This window comes from Corapipo altera, unplaced genomic scaffold (genome assembly GCF_003945725.1).
Source record: "Corapipo altera isolate COAL_440 unplaced genomic scaffold, ASM394572v1 104, whole genome shotgun sequence".
NCBI classification, from domain to species: domain Eukaryota; kingdom Metazoa; phylum Chordata; class Aves; order Passeriformes; family Pipridae; genus Corapipo; species Corapipo altera.
Window position 1 is genome coordinate 5,091,933 of NW_020884920.1, and position 23,926 is coordinate 5,115,858.

Here is a 23,926-nt window from a genome sequence, read left to right on the forward strand (position 1 = left end):
CGCGAGCCCCTTTCCGCCCCCAGGGCACGGTCCCGGCGCTGATTGGCTGACACGGATTTCTTGCGCCCTGATTGGCAGCTGGCCTTCCCACCCACTCCGCGCCCATTGGCGCCTGAGGAGGTCATGTGACCGCCCTTAGCAACGCGCCCGAGCTTCCTTAGCAACGGGCGCCGAGGCGCGGGTGGGAACCGGGGACCGGGAACCGGGGACCGGGAACTGGAATAGGGGATCAGGGATAAGGGGATCGGGAATAAAGAATTAGGAACTGGGCATAGAGCCGATTCGGAGCCCCGGGGACCTGCAGGTGAGAGGCCTGAGAGGCCGGGATCTCGGCCTCGGTGGGTCTCGCGGGGGGAACCGGTGGCCTCTTCCCACACACCGGGCAGGGGTGGTTAGAAGCGACGCTGACTGAAGGGACGATGGACAAGTGCTCATCGCTGAGAGTCTCCAAGGCCAGACTGGACAGGGCTTGGAGAACCTGGGCTAGTGGAAGGTGTCCCTGCCCATGGCAGGGGGTGGAACGAGATGAGCTTTAAGGTCCCTTCCAACTCAAACCATCCTGGAATTCTACAAGAAAGGGGGAAAGGAAGGTCAAGGATGGATAAACCCAGAACCTGCTGCCCTTTAGTCTTTACTGAGCACAGCAATAGGTTTGGTTTGTTAATAAAAATCCATGATGAGGACAGAACTCTCTAAACTCAGACATTTATCCTTCCTGTCCTATGCAAAAAAAAAAATAAAAATCAAAACAAATTCTATAATTACAGATATCTTACACAAGCAAAAGCTTGATGATTCCAGTCCTTCACACTGACTCATTAGCTGTGCACGGTTCTGGAAAGATAAATAGTCTCATGCCTCCAGGGCAACATTAGGGATATTTAAATTTCCATGAAGAGTTTCATCACTGAAAGGGTTGTCAAGCGTTGGCACTGGTTGCCCAGAGAAGCTGTGGCTGCCCCATTCCTGGAAATGTCCAAGGTCAGGTTGGATGGGGCTTGGAGCAACCTGGGATAGTGGAAGGTGTCCCGGCTCATGGCACGAGGTGGAGCTGGATGAGCTTTAAGGTCCCTTCCCACTCAAACCATTCTGGAATTCTGTGATTCTGTGACTGCTGGAAATTGTAGAAGGGCAGTGATCTAATTTACTTTTCCTTTCTGTCCTTTAAGGCTGACACTTCTCACAATGAGTCAGTTTTACAATGACGTCGAGCCAAACATTATCGATGATGAAATGGTTCTGAAAGCTGTTGAAAAGACGTGTCCAGAGGACCTTGGAGAACTTGCCCAAGGGGAAAATATTAACTTTAAGGATGTGACAGAGCTACAACTTAGCTTTAGAAGTGAGTATCAGAATATATGCATTCTTTCCTTCTTCTTTTGTTAGAAGGTAATAGAGCAAAGCACAAGGCAGGTAACTGGCAATTAAACAATCACGATTAGCTTGGATTTATTATGTGAAAAGTAACATCTGGACTTACATTTTTGGTCATCCCTGTGCAAAGTATGAGCGAGCTGGGTGCTTTTGCTGATGGGTAATCTCAAAGCTGCTTTGCTTCCCATTGTTATTGTCACTGCTGTTCTCATTTAACATTTATATTGTGGTGACACCTACAGGCCACGGGCCTATAGGGCCCCTCAGTGCATGGACAAATCCAACCCTGGGCAGGCTCTGCCATGGCTGGTGATTGTGTGAGAGCAGTTTTGGGGGTTATGGTGATTACAGTCCGATTTGGTGGCATCCTCTGGTCATCCATAGCTTTACCACAACTTGCCTCTTACTGCCAAACCATTGCATTCAAAAAGTGAAAAGGAAGAACATTTGGCTCAATATTTGAGTATTGAGGGGAGGGTGAGGTAATTTGATGGGCAAAAATCTACTTTTGATTATTCATTGTGTGCTCCAGTAAAATAATGTGTGTATGAGTTGATTTCCTTAGAAAAGACTCCCTTGACCTGATCCTGCATAGATTTGTTTGCACATACAAAATACAGACTGTGTGAATAGTTTGTGCATGCAATTTCTTGCTTTAGTGTGCCCTCAGTAAATGAGGATAGCTGGAGAGCAACTGATGAGTTCTGAGAAGAGAAATGGGGATGAGAATGTTCTGTATTTCCTGTCACTTTGGTGCTGATGTTTTGATGTAGTGCCTAACAGCCTGCCCTTGTGATTCTGCTTTTTGGAGGAAGCTAAATGCAGGGATATTGATTAGTTCTAAACTGCAACCTTCACTGAAAGAGTAGACTCTAACTTCCTCTCCTGTGATGAGAATGCCGGGAGCAGGAGAGTCATTTACAAAAGCAGGAGCTGGGAACTGCTAGACTGCAAATGCAGAGAAAAGCAGAGCTCATCCCAAATGTCCCTCTTGGAGCTGGAAGGGAAAATGAAGGTCAAGGCCTCCTACTGGTGGATTCATAAAGCCACTGGAGTGCAGGGCCACAGTCAGCAGCCCCTCCACGCCTCGTTGGCCTCACTGATGAGCAGCGTGCACTGGTGCAGGACACTGAGGTTAACTGGGCTGTTTCATTGGAATCTCATCCAGCCAGTGCACCTCTGAGCTCTCCAGGGCACTCATCACACGCTGAAAGTCATTTTGGAGGTAGGACTGGACATGTTTCTCTTGTGCAAGACAGCGTGTCTGGTAAACCGAAAGCTGTCTCACATGAAAAGCAATTTTATTTTATTTTATTTTTTTTCCCCTGTGGCTTTAGGTATCCTGCAGATTGATAATCTGTGGCGGCTGGAGAATCTGACTAAACTGCAGCTGGACAACAATGTCATTGAGAAGATAGAAGCTCTGGAGAGTCTGGTTCACCTTGTATGGCTTGGTGAGATACAGGCAGAGGAGGTTGGGTCCTTCACAGGTGCAGAGCAATCTGTGATAAACCAGGATGTCACCTTTCTTCTCAAACACGACTGATAGGAGCTTTCCCAGGGAAGGCTGTCAGCTGTCTGTGTGTTTCCTTATTTGACTGTCAAATGTCAAAATGCCTGAGTATCAGAGCTGCAAAACAATCCTTCATGTGTTTCAAAACTGGGTTTAATACATTTGGTGTGGCAGGAACAGGATGCTGAGGTTTCAAGGTTGTTTCCAGGGTTCGTATTGTATTTGGAGATGACTTTCAGGAATATTTATGGAAGCACCTCTGTGATTTAGAAGCATGTTTTCAAAGCTACTGCAGGCATTTCAGAGCTTGCAACACACCATCTTTACCCCTGCATCCTTAAGGGCTTGGTGTCATTGTTGTCCCAAGAAGTGCCTGTCCTCGTAGCCTTATGTGACTCCTTTCAGCTGCACAGATGCACAGCTTGGAGCATTCTCTGGAATTGCAGCCACGTTGCTGGCTGGAAGTCTAAATATATCCTCAGCACACAGGGCTGCAGCTCGTAAGCACATCGTGAGGTGTCTAATGGGCTCTTCCACCCAGTTGTCTGCACTGTTCTGCTCCACAGATGACTGATGCACTTGTGAATCACCAACTGATCACCTCAGTGTAAGCAGAGTGTTTTGAAGCACATTCTCATGTTCTGTTTGCCCAAAGGCTGCAGTGGTTCAGCTGCTGCTGCTGCACAAGTGTCTCAGCCACCCACGTAACCTCATCTGGACTCTTGAATTGCTCAGTACTGGCCAGAGAGCAAATACTGCCCTTAGTCGTGGTGTTAGGATAGATGTTCTAGCAGAAGAGGATGTTTCAATGACTGAAATAGCTAAAGTGGGTGTGTGCCTTTGCAAACCTCCACTGATGTGGAACGGGGATGTGTCTGTCCTATGGGAGTGACCACAACAGTGGCATTGGTGTGGCAGGTCAGAGTCTGCAAGAAACAAGGCAAGGAGTGTCAAATTTGTCACAGAAATTCCCCTCTTAGGACATTTCCCCACCTCTTGTGTTTTGGGTTTCCCCATAAGGCAGAAATCCCTTTCAGGCTGTGTATGTGGACTCTGCATGGAGTAACTTCAGCTGTTCCTCTCATTTAGAATTTGCATGGACAGTTGCAATGAGGAGATAGGAATGAAGAATGATTTAATGCCAAGCTTTTCCTGTGGGGACACTGACCACCCCTGAGGAAAATCTGTACATAAACTCCTAAATCCAGAGCCAGGCTAAATGCAAGGTCTGAATCAGGGTGTTCTGCTGGAAATAATTTACCTTTGATTTCTAAACTCTTCCCCAGACTTGTCCTTCAACAATATTGAAGTAATTGAGGGCCTGGATACCCTTGTCAAACTGCAAGACCTCAGTCTCTACAGTAACAGAATATCTAAAATTGAGAATATGGACACGTTGCAAGAGCTGCAGATTTTCTCCATAGGGAAGAATAACCTGACCAATCTGGAAAATGTGAGTGCTCCCTGCCTTTGAAAATATTCCTTGTCAAAGGATCAGATATTCTAAAACTGACATTTGCCACTGTGTCCAAGCCCCTCCTTAGGGGAGAAAATTCTCCTTAGGATTTCTAAGTAGTTTAGTGTCCACTGTGGTTTGGATCCTCTGTCCTGGTGTTGAGTGCTTCCTGCAGCCACTTCTCCTTTAGATTATTGACTCCTGGGGGCCCAGTTCTGTCACTGCTGTCAGCCATGGCAAAATTCCTATTGGCTCCCACGAAAGCTAGAAAAGGGATAAGTGGTTACATATGAGAAAAGGAAGGAGACTAGGATTTATTGGGGGTTCTTTTCAGGGCATTTTACCAATTTAAGACCTGTGATTTGCCTACCCCATCTGCCTTCTCTCTCCACCCATTGTCTAGATATTCCCAATGTGAATTTAAGTATTTCCTTTCCCAAAAGCATTAGAAACTCATAATTGAGTGTCATATGAATTTTGCAGTGGAGCAGAAAACATATTCCAACCTAAATGTAAAAAGAGCAACGAATTTCAAGGCTGTGTTTCCCCAGCAGTTGGAAGTACAGGTCTCTTTCCCTTTGGCACAGGTTGTCTATCTCAGGAGGTTAAAAAGCTTACGGACACTGAACCTGTCTGGGAACCCCTTCTGTGATGACAAGCAGTACATGCTGTTTGTTGTTGCTCATCTTCCAAACCTGGTGTACTTGGACTTCAAGCTCGTGAGAGACACCACGGTAAGATTTCTGCAATTCCCTGCTTGGGAAATCAGGCAACAGCTTCTTACAGAGCCTTTCCTTTGTTGGTGTGCCAGCAATATTCCAGCACTGAGGGCAGGCTCCCTGCAGAAATCAGGCTCACAGAAGCACACAGTGTTTATTCTGCTTCCACCTAACAGCTGTGAACCTGTAGGCCAAATTCTATCAAATCTGACAGGGGTAAAGGTGTCAGAAGCACGATGTCTTCACAGATTTTGTGAAAATCAGCAGCTGTGTGTGGGAGAGGGGCCTGGTTCTTGCTGCCACAGAGAGGCTGCAGTGTGAGTGCAAGTCTTCTTAGAGAATCTCAAGGAAATGAGTGTTGAGACAAGGATCCAGGGGGAAGGAAGCTTGGTGGTCCTGCTGCTCACAGAGACATTTATTTCAGTGGCAGACTGACAGACCATCCAGGCAAGGAGGTGCCTGGATGCACTTCTCACTCTTGATTTCTGATAGTTCATCCTCACCAGTAACCTGTCCGATGCTTTTTCATCCCACAGCTCAAAGGAACAAAGATGAGGGTTTTTTTGTTCAGGTGTTTTTTTAGTAACCAAGGAACATGATTAATTGTAAATTTGTTTGGCACAGAGCAGGAGCTGTACTTGGAAGATACATTGGTCTTAGCATAGGGCTGGAAGGGCTTTCCAGGTCATGGAGTGCAGTCCCTGATCATCAGACAGTACGTCAGAGAATTGCATACTTAAATTTGTCAAGCTTCAGTTTCAAGCTAATGAGGTTCTTGCCCCTGGTACTACCTTGCTATCCACTCCTCCAAAGAGCCTTCTCCTCCCTAGAAAATGTATTAACCTCACTGGCTGATCAAATCAGAGCTCAAATTCTAGAAGTCAAAATAGTACTTCCTGCCAAGAGAGAAAAAAACAACTCCAAAGATGAGAAAATGGAGAGAGAAACGTTTCCTGGGACTGAATCAGCTCAGATGCACTGAATGCAGAAGCCGAGTAATATGCCAACAGAAAATGGTATGAGGAACGGATTAGAAACTTCATAAGTATTTTAATAAAAAGCCCACGAATAGATGGAGACGCAGATGTCACTCAGGTGCCTTTTCTAGAAAGATCAATTATCTATGCCCAGATTTGTTGAGCACTGCTGGATAATCTAATACAAATGCTTTATCTGTGTTTCTCAGAGAGAAGATGCAGTTTCAAAGTATCAAGATCTTACTAAGCCCTTGGAACAAGAGGAGGCTCGGGCCCTTGCTCTTCAGGAGATAAAACAGGCAAAGCAGGAAGAGCTGGAGTACCATGAGGTAGGTTTTCTTTGGCTGGTTGTGTGTTGTCTCAGGAGAAAGAAGCACAAACACATATTGACTTGTCTTTTACATGCTTGGAGATTTAATGAGAGGTTAACATCGACTCTGCTAAAACTAAGGCTTGGATTAATCTCTGTGATCTCTGAATCTCATCTTTTGAATGAAAACAGGAACTGCTGTGGAATACACATGACGTGGGAGAACATAATTCTTTGGGCTGAACAATGGAACTACAGATATAGACCCTGCACAGCTAAATAGTAAATCATACCCAAGGACTTATCAGCCTGACATGAGACTGAGAAAATTACAGGTCTGAGGGAACTGTTAGAATTTTCATGGGGAAGTGACTTTTTTTCTCCTTCACACTAAGTTAATGGCTTTTCATTAGTTTTATGGTTAAACTCTTCAGGGTTTTGAGAGATCCCTGTAGTCCTGTGACCAGACTGAAAACAACACCAGGCAGAATGGTGCTTTCAGTTGTGGCCTAGCTCTGTATTTCAGACCTCTGGAAGGTCACACGGGCTGAAGAGCAGGAGGTGGTTCAGTGTCAGGGAGGATGTCTGCATGTTTTCCCTCCAGCCCTCTCCAAAGTCCACTAACACTTTATCTGAAAGGCTTAAAAGCCTTGCAATATGTGTTTGTATGTGATAAGGTCATATATTGGCAACTGGCACAGGTTGCCCAGAGAAGCTGTGGCTGCCCCATCCCTGGAAATGTCCAAGGCCAGGCTGGATGGAGCTTGGAGCATCCTGGTCTAGTGGAAGGTGTCCCTGCCCATGGCAGGAGGTTGTAACGAAATGCTCTTTAATGTCCCTTCCAACCCATTCTATGATTCTATGATATGAGATTAAACAGTGTTTTCTATCCTTAGGCTACAGAGTTGTAGCAGCAAAGCCCCTGGGATGGGTTTCACTCCAGTTGCAAGGTGCTTTCCTGTCTTGGTTGGCGTGTCTGCTGTGTTGGTATAACTGTGTGTGCACCAGTGTTCAGCTGCTGGTGAGGTGTTTGTAAGAGAGACACATCCTGAGAACTGGCAGCAGGTTGGCATCTTTATTTTACATATTTTCCTCTGTTTCTCTTCAAAGACAGCCTTTGTTGAGCACCTGAATGGATCATTCCTGTTTGACAGTCTGTATGAAGATGATACAGAAGCTGCCAAACTGGCCTCCCTCCCTGGAGTGGGGGACCTGCTGCAGGCATATCCTTCCTGGGTTTGGAATACCTACAGCTAAAAGGTAATGCCTGGAGTTAAGAAAGAGGTGTACCCACAGGGACTCTTCATCCTTTGCTTTTGTCCAGGGCTGAAAGCTACATTGATCTAAGATCTGAGACAGTCTGTGTTCAATTTTGGAATGGTACCAAAAATTACGCTGCAAGACTGTGAGACCACTGACAGCTTTAAGGCTTGATATCTTGTGAAATATGAGGGCTCCAAACAAATGGTTCATATTACTGGCAAGCTGGCCAGCCCAGCTTGAAACATCCCATTTGTAAAACCACTCGTTTCTATCCCCGACAGGTCATGAGATCCCAGCTTTTTAAATTCTCACTGTTGTAATTACCATATTCCTTTTCCTTCCCCTGAACCAAACACAATTTCGGCGGCCTCCTTTTGTGACCCCGCAAGAATCAAGGCTTTGTACTTTCTTTAAGTCTGCAATCCACTTAAAGTTTAAAATGAGCTGGAAGATAAATCTCTGTCAGTTAGATTGTGAGAGCGCAGCCGCTAAAATCATGTTGAAATTGAAGTGGTGGGAGATAGGAACAGACTAATCAGAACGATACGAGTCGCATATCTCACAACCTGCCAGAACTGGCAACGGGAAGTTTCCAGGCCAGCACATTTTTCTGATCATTGCTCCTACACGGGGGAGCAGAAAGCAGACGCTTTTTTTGCCTTTTTTTCTTTTCTCATTCAGATTAATAGAGTATTGTCAAGGCCAGTAACTTGACCTTCCTTAAAATTGCATTACACTGTTGGGGAAAAATGCATCACGGCTTAACTACAGTAGACTCCAAAAACAATTCCGTTGCCAAGATAATAGCAGAAGAAAAATTGACGTTATTTTTGTGATGCTACCAAGTCAGTAGTTTATTCTGTGCTCTGGCTGTAGGCTCCAGAGCTGTATTTATTAACTACCCAGGCACTGTATTCACACTTGTGAAGACAGATAGGGTTGTACGCTTCCTTCTGCTGCTGTGTCAGAAGAGTCAGACAAGTGTATGTATTTCCTTCTCTTCCTCAAGGCTTTTTGCCCCCTCAAATTGCCACAGCTTTCTCCATACCCTTAAGGTAGCAAAACCCTCTGCATAAAATGTGAAGGGGTGACCCAATCCTTCCCCAGACAGAATATTTGGCAGCCTGCTCCCAGCAAGTTCCACAGAGTTTACATAAAAGTAGCTTGTAGCTCTTGTTCCTCAGATTTGCAGAGGTAGAGGGAACATAACATGTTGCTCCACTGAACAAGCAAAGCCCTTGACTCTGCTGTCACATACAGGAAGGAGTTTGTCTCAGTTTGTGGGAAACTGTATAACTATGGACTGGAAGAGTATGAAAAACGAGAAGCTGAAGTCTCTGATTTCTACAAAAAACTTCATGAAATTCTATTAGCCAGCCAGGAAGAGAGCAAGAAAGCAATGTTTGACTTTGAAAATCGGAACAAACAGGTAATATTATACTTTTGTTTGTTTGATACGTGATTTCTCTACATCATAAGCCAGCTTTTAATGTCACTGAAAATGAGGGTGTACTCCACTAAAATTAGGAAAATTATTCTGGATTGACACTGCTGTACTGGGAATCAGTATTTGATGCCTAATGGCAGAATCACAGAGTGGTTGAAGGTGGAAGTGATAGGTGGAAGTGACCTATGGAAGTCATCTGATCCAATGCCCCTGGTCAAGCAGGGCCACCCACACCAGGCTGCCCAGGACTATGTTTGAATATTTCCAAGGATGGAGACTCCACAGCCCCTCTGGACAACCTCTTCCAGTGCTCACTCACTGATATTTCCTTACAAGTTTCTTACAGTATAAATTTGCGTGAAGAAAAAATGTGGGTTTTTTAGCTAATATGACATCATTACCATAATGTTAAAAGTTTTCTAGTAGTTTATGTTGGAAAAAAATTTGGGAATTGAAATTTCCACCCTTTGGGCAAAGCACAGCCAGTTAATACAGCCTTTATCTACACTGGAAATTCAGCCTAGAACAAAATGAACATGTCATAAAGTTATCATCTCTAAAGGTAAAGGTCCTTCAAGGCTCTACCAAAAAAAAAAGTGGCTAAACAGAGTGGAGTTTTTTAACTTGGTTTTTGCCATCCAGAAAAGTTACCAATATTTAAGAAAATGGATATGCTCAACCTTTCTTTTAGTTTAAATATTTTTATGAAGTTGATTTAAAATATAGATTTGTCAGATTTAATGCCATTCCCCTTCTCTTTGATGTCTCCGATAGCTCTCCTTTCATTGAAAAATGGGGAAGAAAAGGAAGGAAATTGCAGGGTATTCAGTTTATTTTCAAGTAATTTTCTGCTTCAGTTCATTTTGTCAACAACAGCTCAAAGAACTATAACAAAAAAAAACCCTCAGATGAAGTTATTGTAATGTATTTTTAGTCCTTTTAAAGCAGAAACTCTTTTCATTCTGTTCAACTGCAGCCACCCATTGTGGCTGCTCAGGGCGTAGCTTCTAGCTGGATCCCTTTCTAACCATGTATAATAGATGGATCATGATTTTGTTTCCACAGGAAAAATAAAGGGGGGAGGTGGCTAAAGCCTGGTAACACTGTCAGCTGAGAGAGCAGGTCCCTGACAAGTGACACCAGCAGAGTCACGAGCGCTGGCTGCAAACCAGGTCACTTTTGTTCCAGTGCCTCATCACACGCTGACAGCTGCTGAGTCACCCTGCTCCTGGGGCCTTGGACCTTGCTGACTCATGCTGGAAAACTGGCTCCAGCAGCTCTGGTTGGGACATGAGTTGGCAGCACTGCCAGAGTCACAGGATCGCAGGATCGTTTGGGTTGGAAGGGCCTGAAGGATTCTCCAGTTCCAACCCAAAGTTTGATGTGCATGTTCAGTTAAACTTGCACTTTAATTCCCATTATACCTTCCATAAAAAAAACCCTAAAACCAACAAAAGGAAGCTAAAAAAGCACAAAAAGAAAGAAAGCCCAACAACAAAAAATCTGAAGTCAAGCCCAAAGAAACACGACAAAGGCCAGATTTTGGCTCTTCATCTTTGATGACCTACAGACTCAGCTATGGACTGATCTGCAAGGGCATGGAGGGACAGGACGAGGGAAAATGGCCCTAAGCTGAAGGAGGGGAGTTTTAGATTGGATATTAGGAAGAAATTCTTCCCTGTGAGGGTGGTGAGGCTCTGGCACAGATTGCCCAGAGAAGCTGTGGCTGCCCCATCCCTGGAAGTGTCCAAGGCCAGGGTTGGACAAGAGCAACCTGGTCTAGTGGAAGGTGTTCCTGCCCATGGCAGGGGCTAGAACAAGATGGACTTTATGGTCCCTTCTAATCCAAACTATTCTGTGATTCTCTGAACAGGACACAGCATGACAGTTTTCATATAAATATTGGAGGAGTTGATATCAAAACTGAACACAGTGTTTTAACAGCATTTCCCCAGTCATTTAAAATTGCTGGAGGAGTTCAAAAGGCACAGAGGCCCCAGCAGACTCCAGTCTGTGAGCCATTCTTAGGGCTGTTTGTCTGGCTGTAATCCTTTCATGTAAACTTGGGTAACCTGTAAAATCACTGTGCTCTCTGAAGTTGGTTACGGAGCATTAAAGGCCTTGAACTTTGAAGTTATTGCTCCCAGAGGTGCAGCTTGAATGGTTCTGGAGCCTTTTGAGCCTCCTAACTTGTTTACATTGGAGAAGAAGGTACCTTGCTCTCCCCTTCCCCCTTTTAACACTGCAAAATTTAGATAATTCGGTCCATTTCCTTTGGGAGTGGTTTTCATCAGAATTCTTTATTTTATCCCATTCCATTCCCACTCAGGAGAAGTGGATTAGATATGATAAAACCTATATATTTTTTCTCCTTTTTTTTAACAACTGTTAACTTATTTTAAACAGGTTTGAAAAGAATACATTGCTCAGCACAAGGGGATTTTTTTTTTTTGATCCAAGAAAACATAAATCTTGCCTGATACAAAACTGACGTCAATATTTAATTCTGCAGGGCAATAAATCCTTGCTGTAAGAGGAAGGCAGGCAATGATAGGTATTCCATATTCAGAATACTAAATCCTGACCCTATGGAAGTCGGTCAAGATACTCTTTGGTGTGAAGTGGATCAGGATTTAGGCCTGCATTTCTTTTTCCCAATTGTTAATCTCTTCTTCGTGGCCAGCAATGTCAGGAATTTAATATTATTCCTTTTCTTTTTTTTTGCTTGAAATGTGTCAGAAGGCAAACCAAAGTTGGAAGCATAGAAGGGTCAAAGTCTTCTGCTGAGTGGAGGATGAGGAAGCATTTTCCCAATCCCACTGCACTGCCCCTGGATCGGGATCATTAGTGCAGTAGCAAACCTCAGCACTGTTGACTACCCAGTATGTAAATGTGGAGACTTCCCTGAATCATCACATTTCATTTCAGCTAATCAGCAGCAGGAACTTTTCTCACATATGTAACAAGTTAATTAGATTGCAGTGGAGTGCTGAACACAAACTGTAAGTAATTTATGTATCTCTGTGTTTAGAGGCTGGATGAGATTCATCATGCCAGGAGTTATGATGTTGCTGAGTCTAAACGAGCCGAGTGCCAGGAGGACATCCTTCAGCTGTCAGGTACACTCATGACCTTGGAAGCGCTGCTATCCAACGAGCTGGAGGTAAGGACCAAGGACACACCTGTGAGACCTCACAGCCAGAACATGGAGGGGGGCACTTTTCTATTGCTGCACCCCTGTTTAGCAGCTCATTCCACAAAGAAGGGGGCACGGGACTTCACCCAGGCTAAAGTTTTGTCTCCATCTTATTCTTCCTCTGCTCAAAGTTGATAGGGGTGAAATCAGGCCCTGCACACCTTGCAACAGATTTCTGTTTCTCAGAGCAGAACACTATATGTCCTTCCCATCTCCCCAAGCTGATTTCCCACACTTGAGAGAAAGGGAGGTTGTGCAGTCGTTTTATAGGTCTGCACAAGTCGCTGCATAGCATGAGGTGTGCATTTGGGATTCTAGAGGTGTAATTCTTTGAAGCTGATCTTTGCTATGAATAAAATTACACACATTCCTGCTCAGCTTACTGCATTTGCTTGCATAATAGCTGCCTTTTGCTCCCCAGACTTTTCCTCAACAACTAGGGCAGGGCTGCTATTGTGCATCTTCATTTAAGGAAGAAAACCCAAGTAATCTGTTTAAAAATGAACAGGCAGGAGCTGTGGCCTGTGTGCAAGCAGAGGCAGCAGTTTACTTTTGGGAGTGTGGATGGCAGAAATCAGCAGCTCAGAATGGATCCTCACCGCATCAGGATTGTGCCTTTTAGTGTTTCCTGAGTTGGCCCTCACAATCTGAGGTCCCTGATGGGATGAGCAGAAGCACTTCTCCCTGTGTGCCTTCCTGGATGTGCAGGATTTGGGTATCAAGACGTTTAAGTGCAACACTTCACAAATTCTCCATCAGCCATTTCCGAGGGAGGGAATAGGCAGCAGCAATTTTAATTTCTGAAGACTAACCCAAAAGCTGCAATAAGCCCAGGCAGTGGTTATGCTTCTGACAAGAGGCTCTTCACACAGACAAGGAGACATGGCAGGGGGTGGGAATACAGCCCTCTCCAGGCATTCCTTAGGGGAGGGTGAGGAAGGATCAGCTGGCTTGCCCCAGACACTTGGTAAAGGCATCATTCAGTCAACTTCCCTCCAATAAACTGATTCTGATTTTCTGTCCCTGAAGGAGGAAAGAAAATCTTGCAGCACTTTGAAAACACTTTAAATGCTCGAGGCAGTTTAGTTTCTGACTATGCTAATAACAGCAGTGAGTCCAAATTACAATAAATTGTAGATTCCTCCTAGACTCCCTGACTCCCTGTTATGTTTATGCAAGTTTTCATTGTGATATTTCCTCTTTTTCCCCTCTGTTAAGGAGCAGTTACAGGGTTTTAAAAGAACCATTGATGTCATAGTATCAACATTCATGGAAAATGTTAAAGAGATATATCCTTTTCACAGTATGTTGGCCTGGACCTCTCAGCGATGTACCTACACCTCACCTCTAAATCCAGAAATGAGCCATCAGTATAAAAACTTTATTTTTTAATTTTATTTTTTTTAATCAATAGAAAATATCTTTTCCCAGCCTTGAGGAACAGTCATTTAAGATGCCCAGCTTCTTCCTGTGGAGACTGTGGAGAGCACAAAAAGATCTAAATTCTCCTGTGCTGAAAGTCTGTAGGACTTAGGCAGCTTTCACCCTGTTGGGAATTTTCCTTTTTTCTCCACACAGAGAAGACAAAACCACGGGAAGATCTGATTAGACTGTTTTCTAGATACATTGCTGCCATAGCAGTCAATGAAATACCTAGAATTCTTGTTGAAATTTCTTTAAATGGCCTTCATTTTTGTGTTTGTGATGTCTTCTGGAAAAAAAGGGAGATGAGAACACTGAAGTGCTTCAGTGACAGGTTACACTGCTTTAAATCTAGAAATCTGTTGGCCTGGTGCAAATAATTGCACTGCATTCAGAGCTCAGCTTTTACCTGGAGGCCTCCTTTGATTTCCCTTGCAAAGTTGGGTCCTCTCTCAGTTCTGTGTCATTTTTAGCAGTGAGATGAGGCCCAATGTGTGATTAAGAGCTGAAAGCAGATTCCCTCCACCACAGCAGCTTCTAGGGGCAGCCAGGCTCCTTCCTGCAAAAGCCACTGTGGACACTTAGTCCCAGTTACAGGAAGTTGTTTAATCTCCACTGGTGAGGGGTGTGGTCAACGTTTTCCTTGACATCTTCTGTACGATGGGCCAGTGCCGGGACCTGGAAAACCAGCACCATGAAAAGATGATGGAGATTGCCCTCACCACATTGGAGAAATCACTCAAGGGCAAGCTTGAGGAGGATTTGCCAGCTGATGTTCAAACGGTGAGGGCCCCCAAAAAAATCCATGTCTGGTAGGGAGTCAGCAAAAAGGAGGCCACAGCCTCTTCTCTGAAGGGACAGGATTTCCAGGAGACTCAGTGCTGCCAGAGCCATCCCTGAACCAGAGCATAACCTCCTTCCTAGAGGCCCCACTTGGCTCTGGACATCTCCACTGACTAGCAGAGGGGATAACTGCACTGCACGTTTCCCTGGGTGCTGCCAGAGCTGGTGGCAGCAGCTCAGGAGGGATGCTGAAGAAGTATCTCTGCTGCCTCCAGCACAACTCAGTGCTCTGGCTGATTTCCAGGCACTCAGGCAGCATCTTTGCAGCATTCACTCGCAGCTGGTTTTGTTCAGACTCTCCCTGCTCCCACACCAGAATCTCAAACAGCACTCTGAAATCACTGTTTGCCTCAGTGATTTCAAAAGCCCTTCCTGCAGATCCCCCAGCCCTCGAGCTGACCTGGAGGCAGGACGTGACATTTCAAATGGAGCCTTCCACCGACCCCTCAGTCTTGCTGTGAGAGCAAAGATCCCAGGAGCCTTCCCAAAACCACAGGGATTGTTGCAGTGCTCCTGCTGCCCTTTTTGCCTTTGTTATTCCTTCATTTAGTGTCTCAATTACTTGAGTTTGCATTAGCTGTGGTTTTGCTCTGTCCAGATTATCCCAGCCCTCCGTAACTCCAGGTAATCAAGAGCTGACAGACACAAACCAGACCCCTGAGCCCCGGGGGGAGCTCCCTGCTTTATGGGCCATGCAGATGGTGATGGTTCTGCTCTGCTGCCACGCACCCATTTTGCCTCACTGCCATCCATTTCCAGGGAGAAGCAATCTCCATTTGTCCAACAGCTGCACTTGGCTGCAGGAGAAGAGTCATTATGGGTTAGCAAAGCCACCCTCTATTTAGAGCCACAGGGGAAGTCACTGCTTCCATTAGAAGCTGGGACTCTCCAAAAATGAAGATTTACAGCCAGTGCCACCAGTGCAGGAGACCCTTCCAAGTGTGATTTTCCATTTCCAGGCATGCTGGAGCATATGCAGCCGTGCTTCAGCACCAGCTGCACAGGAGCCCTGCCTGCACATAGCTCCCAGCATGTGAACCAAGGTTGCTGCCTCAGTTTCCCCACGTGCAGTAGGGATAAAGCTCCATTACACCATAGTGAGGCCAAGGGTAAAACATTTGATTCATCCCTATGACTAGAGATATACCAGTTTGAACAGAGGGCTGATTTCTCCCCTGGAGCACTGCAGTTGCTTCTGCTCCCTCCGAGCTCTGCTGCTTTCATTGTGTGCCCACCCCCTCCCCTCATCCGGTCACGTTACCTCCCAGCTCCTCGTGGACAAAAACACCATTGTCAACGCCGTCAACATGTCCCACAGCATCCGCCTGCGGAAGATTGATAAGCGGGAGAGTGACATGCTCTGCAACACCTACCACTGGCACATCTCCGTGACCGAGAAGGTAAGAGACCCTCGTGCTCAGGGGGACAGGGCACAGACAGGTCTGGCCCAGGTGGCAGGGCAACTGCGAGGAGAGACCCTCCCGGACCTTTGCTGGAGCTCTCTGTGCTCCAGGGACTCCGGGAAGGGACCCTGACACACCTGCAGATTCACTGCTCGGTTTCAATCTGTCCAGGCTTTCCAAACTGAGAGCGACAGAAACCGCGCCTGTATCAAAAGGATCATGTCTTACATCAACACTCTCCAGAAGGAGCTGGATAACACAAAGATCTAGGAGCCTGTGGAATAGGGCTGGGCAGCTGGGGGCACACAGGACAGCCCCCAGCAGGAACAGCTGCCTCTATGCCCGAGCTGCCTGGGACGTTTCCAACCAAAAGCACATTTCTTCCATCCCACCATAAACCGCAAATAAAAGCTACTTCTTGACTCTGGAAAAGCATCTGAAGCTCTGTCTCTTCCATCATGTTGGCACGAAGCCCGTGCAGGCAGCTCAGACCTGGTCACAGGGGGTTACGGATCAGCTGTGAGCTGATTGAACCAAATCATCGTAGCATATCATGCCTGAAAGCTTCGGTACCTGCAAGCACAGTGGCAGGAACCTGTGAGCCGCAGGCACGAGGCAGCAGCTCAGGAGAGGAGCGCTCTCCATCAAACCACCCCCGAGATAACAGCAGGTTTCCAGCTCAGCAGGCACAAGGCTGGCGGGGGCTCCGCATGCCTGGGAGCCTCATCTTCCCACCGCCTCTCGCAAGCGGCTTTTCTGCAGCGTGAGCAGAGCAGCCCCCAGCCAGCAGGAAGGGAAATCAATGGTTCCACAGGAGCTCACGCGCCGCCGCTCGCGACAGCCAAGCGAGGAGTCATTAATTCCCCTCCTTGCTCGGTGACAGCCGCTGCCACGCTCGCTTCTGGACAGCTTCTGAGGAACGGTGCTGGCCGGGGCGGCGCTGCTCCAGGCAGGCAGCAAGGAGAAGGTGGGAAGGTTAAACGAGAGGGTGGCTGCCTATGCACACCAGGGAGGGAGCAGGTCTCTCAGAAAACCCCGTGGCTGGTGCTGCCTGTCAAACACTGATTTATTTCATCCTGCTCCGCGCTTCTGAAAATGGCTGGAGCCCAGGTTGCCCTCCTCTTGTTCCAGGACTGCACAGTTGTTTCCTTGCTATCTCCTCAGCTGCATGGAGAAGCTGGCACAGTAGTTAAGTGTGTGCTCCACTCCATGATTTTAAACGCCTGGAGCTATCCCAACACCTGCCCGGAGTCAGGCAGCTCAGGACCCACCCCATGGTTTGGTGATTTAAACAAAGAAACACACAGCTTTTGGTACCTCGCAGGGGCGAGCCTTTAATGGAACACAGAGACCCTGGTGTTACAGGCAGGCACGCCGAGGGATGAACAACAGATGCAGTGGAGTCTGTTTCCAGATTTCCATAACAAGTGTGTGTCAGGAGCTGGCAGCTATGAAGACATGAGGCATATGCTGGGTATGTCTGTGCCGTGCCCTGCCCAGGAAGCTGTTTCTTCCACAGGAGCTCCTCAGATGAGTTACAGACGTCAGGAATGGATAGAGCTGCTGCCCTGGGGAAGCTCACCTTGACCTTTCCTCCTTGTGGGCTCAAACTGCTGGCACTGCACTGCAGCAGGCAGGCCGAGTGAGGAATTGCCCACAAAGTCATAGCACGTGAGGCTGATCCCAGGGAAAACAGGATGGCAGGAGTGCTGGCCTACCATCCACTGGGTCAGGCCAGCAATTCCCAGGTGGGAATTTTCCCCTGTGCCCAGCCCAGCTGCCTCAGTCCTGCAACAGCTTGTGTTTTACAGTCGAGCTCTCTGAACAGAGGTGAACAAAGAGAGTCCCAGCTGCCGTGCGGGCACGGAGCTCGCACAGGTCGTAGTCGTGGGCCCACTCCACCTTGCCCCAGCGCCGAATCTGAAGGAGAGGAGGAACATGGACTATACTCAGAAATGCTCAGCAACTTTCAGCCTGTGCCAAGCACAGGTAACCCCCCAGAAACATTCTGATCATCAACTGCTGGGTTAAGGACATCTCCAGATGAGGACATGCTCCATCTGTACTGGGGTCTGAGGCAAAGCCCCTTAAAAGGACGATGAAAAGATTCCCAACTTCAGCCACTTTTGGGGAAGGGAAAGCTTCACACCAGGCCAATTTCCAGCAAGCTTGGTAGCTTGGCATCTACCAAGGCCTCCAGGCTGGATAACCCACAGCAAGAGAAGCCAGCCACAACTTTGCACTTCAGATTAGAGAGGGAGAAAAGCAGCCATCTGGGTTCTGTGAAAAGAAACTGGCAGCCCTGGGAGCACTCTGGGCTGTTGTGCCCATGGTGTTGCTCTGCAGCAGCACACTCCAAACGCTCTCAGACGTGGAGACTGGTGGAGTGGAACGTCTCCTGCTATAGCAGGCACTTCCCTTGGCAGTTATTTGTGGTGGGGGATGCATTTGTCATGCTGAGATTATTGCTATTTGAATTATAGGGCTGTTTTGTAACATAATTTACCTGGTATTCTTCCTCCAGGCGAGACAGAAGCACAGCTTTCTCTACTGTAATGTGCCTGTCAATCAGGCCCATGGACAGGATCAGCGATTTCAGCTGGGTGATTACAAATTCTATACCTGGAAGGGAATAACCCAAAACAAACAAGATTCATGCCTGTTTTCTGCAGCTTTACAGCACCATCTTCACACACTCTGAAGAGGCAGAGAGGGTGTGATAACCCCTCAAGGAGGGCCAGTGATCCTCCCACCTGCACCTGGACGCTCAGATCTGTTGTTTAACAGCAGGCACAGAGCACTGTGCTGGCCCTGCCACCACAGTGACAAAGGCCATGCCCTGGACACCACCTCCTTTTAGTCTGCCAGAATCCCTCCTCCCTGTGCAAAGGGAAGAGATATCCACCCAGGCCTGAGCATTCTGTGTCTTTTGTGGGTTTCACTGCCTGCTGCTCATTCAGGTCCTGAGCAGAGCAAACGTCACTTCATTTCTTTATCTTTTAGGTGTCATTCAGCAGGTTCAGGCAAGAACAAGCAGGTTATAAGGATGAAAAAATGAGGACAGTGCACAGTGTGGGCACTTTGGAGTACTAAGCCCCATTTCTTTTCCTGGTAACAAAGCTGGGGATTAAATAATTAGAAGGTTTGGCATTAAAGAAGTTATTTGTGCTAAGGGAGCAACCAGCTTATGAGACAGCATGGTCAGACCCTGAACTCCAGTGGCACTGGGGAGACTCCCTGCCCGTGACAAACACAGTTCAGGGCCTGGCCTGCAGATTTAAAACATAAACCTCCACACTCTAAGCAGGAGAAGAGAAACATTATGGACACTCCCTGCCCTGTGGAGAGGAACCACCTCCTCAGTGGCCCAGGCTGAGCCGACAGCTCCTGGCCCAGCCTTGCTCACCTTGCAGGGCCCACATGTTGTAGGATGCCAGATGGCTGATGAAGGTCTCCTTGGTGCTGGCTGGGATGTTGGGCCCCAGGATGCTGGTCGAGGAGCCAATTGTCACGTTGTACCTGGAATGACACCCAAGCCCTTGGAAAAGCCCACGGCTCACGGAGCTGTGGCTCTGGCGGCCACAAGCACCAGAGTTCCTGGGCTCAGCAAGGCAGGGCATAATCAGACAAAACCACCTTTGAGCTCTTACCTTTTCTCAGCCCAGTCAACCACTGGATCCCATTCATTCTTTTGCAGCTCTGCCAAGGCTGGAGGCTCCTCCACACGATAGCTGGGACAAAACCACACTGGATGGTCACTCCCAGGCTGGGATACACCTCTGGGAAGGACACTGACCCCACCAGACCACAGCAAGAGCAGCAAGGGCCTGCTGTCCACCCAGGTAGCAGTGACTGGGAACAATTCCCCCACTCTTCCCTAAATTTGGAGGTTTTTGTTGTTCCAGGAAGGACAATTCTATCTTACTACAACAAAACAGAGCAATGAACTGGCCAAGTGAAAATTGCAGGTAGCCCCAAGCCACAAGATGCAGTGAGGTTTAGCAGTTAGAGGAGGGGACAAATCCCACTGGAACTCTTGTGTGGGGCCACTCATGCCTCTCCTTGCCCAGCAGCTCAGTTCAGCATTCCCTGCTCCCAGTCTGACCAAAGCCATGGGGGAGGCCCAGGGGCCTGTTTCCCCCTCCCTCCAGGAGCTGTGCAGCTGCCAGTGGAGTCTGGGACTGTGAGACAGGAGCTTGGGCATGAACAGGCTTAGTCCTGCAGCCCACAAGGACTTTAAGGAAGGAAGGGCCTTTTCCTACTGGTACAAGTAGTCTGAGGTGTCTGTACTGGCACAGGAGTACATAGGACTGGTCTAAACTAATTCAAACCCTCAGGCCCAAACCAGCACAGATCAGAGCCCTGCCATGACCAGGTTACAGCAGACATTTGCCCCCACTTTCCCCAACCACCTTCCCAAAATCCAGCTGGGCCTCCACCTCGTACCAGAGAGTGTCTGTCTCCAGGAACTTCACAGCCGCTCGGATCAGCTGCGTTTTGTTTCGCTGTGTGGGATTGTCCAGCGCCGTGTTGCACAGAGTGGTCTGGGGATAAAGGCAGTTTAAACTGCTGTTATTCAAGGCTTGGAGAGGCAGCAGCTTCCATGGTACAATGTCAAGAAGAAGCAAAGGAATTCATGGCACATGGAGAACCGAGGGGTGCAGCTAAAAGGGAGTGCAGGGCCAGAACGTGGCTCATGTAACAGGAATCTTCTCAGAATCTTTCAGAACCCTTGGGAGTAGCCCATTAAGCAGCAGGGAAGAGGGTTCATGGACTGCTCCAGAGCTCACCCTTTCCTCCTGCCCCTCACTATTCCCAATAACACTGTCCAGCCCCTTCTCGAGGCTCCACAGTGGCAGAGATTCCCCCTAGACAAGCACCCAGCCATGATCTAATCACCCTCACAACTGCAGGGTGCCCAGAGAAAGTCCTGACCTCTTGTCCCTGTTTCCATGGGCATCAGGACAGAATCACAGAATCTCTTAGGTTGGAAAAGACCTCCAAGATCATCAAATCCAACCTTTGACCAATCACCAGCTTGTCAACTACACCAGAGCACTGAATGCCACATCCAGTCACTAGGAGCAGGACAACCTGCTCCCTCCACATCCTGCATCTGGAGACCATTTGGAGGTCTCAGCATCCCACCCTGCTGTGCTCACCAGGTGCATTGTGTAGAACTTGATGGTGTCTTTCTGGGAATCCCACTCGGTTGCCACTGCAATGGCCAAGGCCTCGCTGGGGACAGTGAAGAGCTTGGCCTGGGGCGTTTTCAGCTTTCGGTGGTCCAGGTTTATTTCAAAGCCTCCTGGGGAATCAGAGTAGAAATCCTGGGGAATCAAAGAGGAGCAGGCACTAAGGAACAACAGACAACCCCACAGCAGGAGCAGAGTCAGAGCTGGAGCTGAGGGAATGAGGGACCAGGAATACTCAAGCTTCCCATCACCACTTGGAAGCTGTTTCCCACCACGCAGCTTTGCCATAGATGAGGATGGGGCAGAGCAGCTGGTGACAAACACCCCCCTCACACAGCCTGGGCTGTGGGACCCACACTGACGTGGTGTGGGGTGATGACATACCTCCCAGGGACCATCCTGTGGCCCTACTCACCTTCTCCTTGCGAGATGCTCACGTTCTGGTAGAACCTCTTCCTCTCTGGGGACAGAAACAGAGTCACTCAGGTGGCACCTAAAGGAGATTCAGCCCCTTCCCTTGCTCCCCATCACAGCCCAGAACAGACAGAGCCCTTGGTATTGTCAAGGTGGCCTGGCCACAAAAATCCAGCCCTTCATCCACAGCTTCCCAGCACTACACTCCACTGAGCTCCACTTGGCTGGGAACCACCAGGAAACTGGTGACAACCAGAGTGCACAGCTGGGAAGTGAATGGAACCAGCTGCACTCCTGCCAGGCTGGGGGCTCAGCTCCCTCTACACTGGCCTCCAATGAGTTTCAGAGAGTAGCAGAGGTGGTTTCCAAAGCAGACCTGTCCCAGCACTCCCAGTTTCACTTCGGGGTCAACCTTTCCAGATTCTCCCCCTACAATCACATTTGACAAATTAATCCCTCAACTGCCTCATCCAGCTCTCTCCCTCCCTGCTTCACAGAATCACAGAATATGCCCAGTTGGAAGGGATCCACAGGGATCACGGAGTCCAACCTTCAGTCCTGCACAGGACCATCCCCAAGAGTCCCACCCTGTGCCCCAGAGGATCATCCAAACCCTCCTGGAGCTCTGGCAGCCTTGGAGCTCTGCCCACTCCCCTGGGGAGCCTGGGCAGTGCCCTCTGGGGGAAGAACCTTTTTCTAACATCCAACCTAAACCTGCCTTGACTGGACCCCAACTCCAGGCCATTCCTTGGGGTCCTGTCCCTGGTCATCACAGAGCAGAGATCAGTGCCTGCCCCTCCTCTTCCTCTCCTGAGGAATTTGTAACTGCCATGAAGTCTCCTCTCAGTCTCCTCTTCTCCAGGCTGCTCAGCTTGGGAATACACCTGCTCCACTCAAGGTAAGCCTGAGGGAACTGCAGGTCTCGTTTTAGGAGCAGACTCCTTCCCTACCAGCACTGCTGCCCACACTCCCAACACCTGAGAGCAGGACTACACGTATTCCAAAGGCTCACATCGTTCCCACAAGGCAGGAAGAATCCACAACCCATTCCCTGGACAACAGCAACCTGGTTGTTAATCCCAAACCCATAAATCTGCCTTGTGAAGGGCACAACAAGCAGGTCAGGCTGCAGGTCTGTTATTCCACGCTAAAAAAAGCACATTTCCACTGGGGAAATGGAAGGATTTGCTCAGGCTCAGCGACCTGTGAGTTTTGGGGCCTCAGAAAGCACCACAGGCACAGCTCTAAAAACAGATTGAAGTGTGTGTGTCCCCCAGAGGAGCCCTGAGGCACATCAGTGGGCTCCCAAAACCCTGCCGTGAGTCACTGCGACTCTCCAGCCTCACCTCGGACAGAACGAGACTGATCTTACTGCCCTCAAACCCAAACGATTCCAGCAAAATCTGCAGAGGGGGACACACGGCCCAGAACACGCCTGAACAGCCCCCCCTCCGCGGCTGGGTCCCATCCCCCCAAAATCCCTAGAAAACAACGAAACACAAAACCACGAGCGAGACACTGGTGCACTGAGGACTCGCCCGTGCTGCCAGCGAACCCCCCGGCTCCGAACACCCCCTAAAGCCCGGAGCAGGGCGCAGGGGGAGCCCCGGCACGGGGCCGCTCTCCGCCCGTGGGGAGCCCGGTCCACGCGGGGCCGTTCTCCTCCCGCCCTCAGAGCTCCGATCCCAGCCCTGCCCTGGCCCAGAGTAACCTGGGGACCCAGGAGGACCCCTGGGCAGCTGCTCCCTTCCCCAAGGTCGGCTGGAGCCTCCCCGGGCGCTCCCTCACCTCCCGGCGGGGCATAGGCCCGGCGCCCGCATGGCCCCGCCGGGCCGCTCCCGGCAGCGGCAGAAGGCAACCGGGGAAACCAGATGGGCAGGGAGCGATCCCACAGCAGCCGGCGACACCCGCGCCACATCGCGACAGCCGGACACACCGCCCGTCCCCCCGACCGCGCTCAGCGCCTCTCCCTGGGCGCCGCCATCTTGCCGGCGGCCTCGACCAATCCCCGCCGCGAACTACATTTCCCACCAGCGCCCCGCGGCCTCGCAACCAATCGGCGCCGCCGCGGCACCGCCCTCAGCCAATCGGCGCCGCGGCTGCGCCACCCGCGACCAATCGGCGCGCGGCGCGCGGGGGCCAATGGGAGCGCGCGGAGGCGCTGCCGGGAGGCCCCGACCCAGCGGCGGCCTCGGCGTGAGGGAGAGCGGAGCGGAGCCGAGCGGGCGGTGCTCCCCCCTCCCCGCCCCGGGCCGCGCCCCGGCCCCGGCCACGCTGGCGCCCGGGGACCCCCCCCGAGATGCCTGTCCGGAGCGAGAGGCGTCGCGCCGGAGGGGCTGGAGGCGGCTCGTCGTCGTCCTCCTCCTCGTCCTCCTCCTCCTCCTCCTCCTCCTC

The 23,926-nt window shown here is 49.1% G+C and overlaps 2 protein-coding genes across 5 annotated transcripts; one reads left to right on the forward strand and one right to left on the reverse strand.

The window, feature by feature from the left end:
• Positions 1-68: 68 nt before the first annotated feature.
• On the forward strand, positions 69-16,355 carry DRC3 (dynein regulatory complex subunit 3). Of its 4 annotated transcripts, none has more exons than XM_027656649.1 (13): positions 69-181; positions 1,170-1,342; positions 2,712-2,828; positions 4,174-4,340; positions 4,931-5,077; positions 6,249-6,368; positions 7,460-7,572; positions 8,867-9,041; positions 12,091-12,222; positions 13,474-13,544; positions 14,337-14,460; positions 15,789-15,920; positions 16,095-16,355. In XM_027656649.1, exons 2-13 carry the CDS (start codon positions 1,186-1,188, stop codon positions 16,191-16,193), a joined length of 1,554 nt encoding a protein of 517 aa, XP_027512450.1. In that variant the 5' UTR covers positions 69-181; positions 1,170-1,185; the 3' UTR covers positions 16,194-16,355. The 4 variants fall into 4 exon arrangements, with proteins under 4 accessions (XP_027512450.1, XP_027512447.1, XP_027512451.1 ...); XM_027656646.1 differs by having other exon boundaries at positions 181-304; XM_027656648.1 differs by lacking the exon at positions 69-181 and adding an exon at positions 215-338.
• An 876-nt stretch (positions 16,356-17,231) lies between these two features.
• Positions 17,232-23,523, reverse strand: ATPAF2 (ATP synthase mitochondrial F1 complex assembly factor 2). The gene is made up of 8 exons (XM_027656651.1): positions 23,321-23,523; positions 21,534-21,578; positions 21,086-21,231; positions 20,370-20,467; positions 19,574-19,654; positions 19,330-19,442; positions 18,430-18,545; positions 17,232-17,843 (listed from the first exon to the last, which is right to left on the reverse strand). Exons 1-8 carry the CDS (start codon positions 23,448-23,450, stop codon positions 17,706-17,708), a joined length of 867 nt encoding a protein of 288 aa, XP_027512452.1. The 5' UTR covers positions 23,451-23,523; the 3' UTR covers positions 17,232-17,705.
• Between the last annotated feature and the right edge of the window lie 403 nt (positions 23,524-23,926).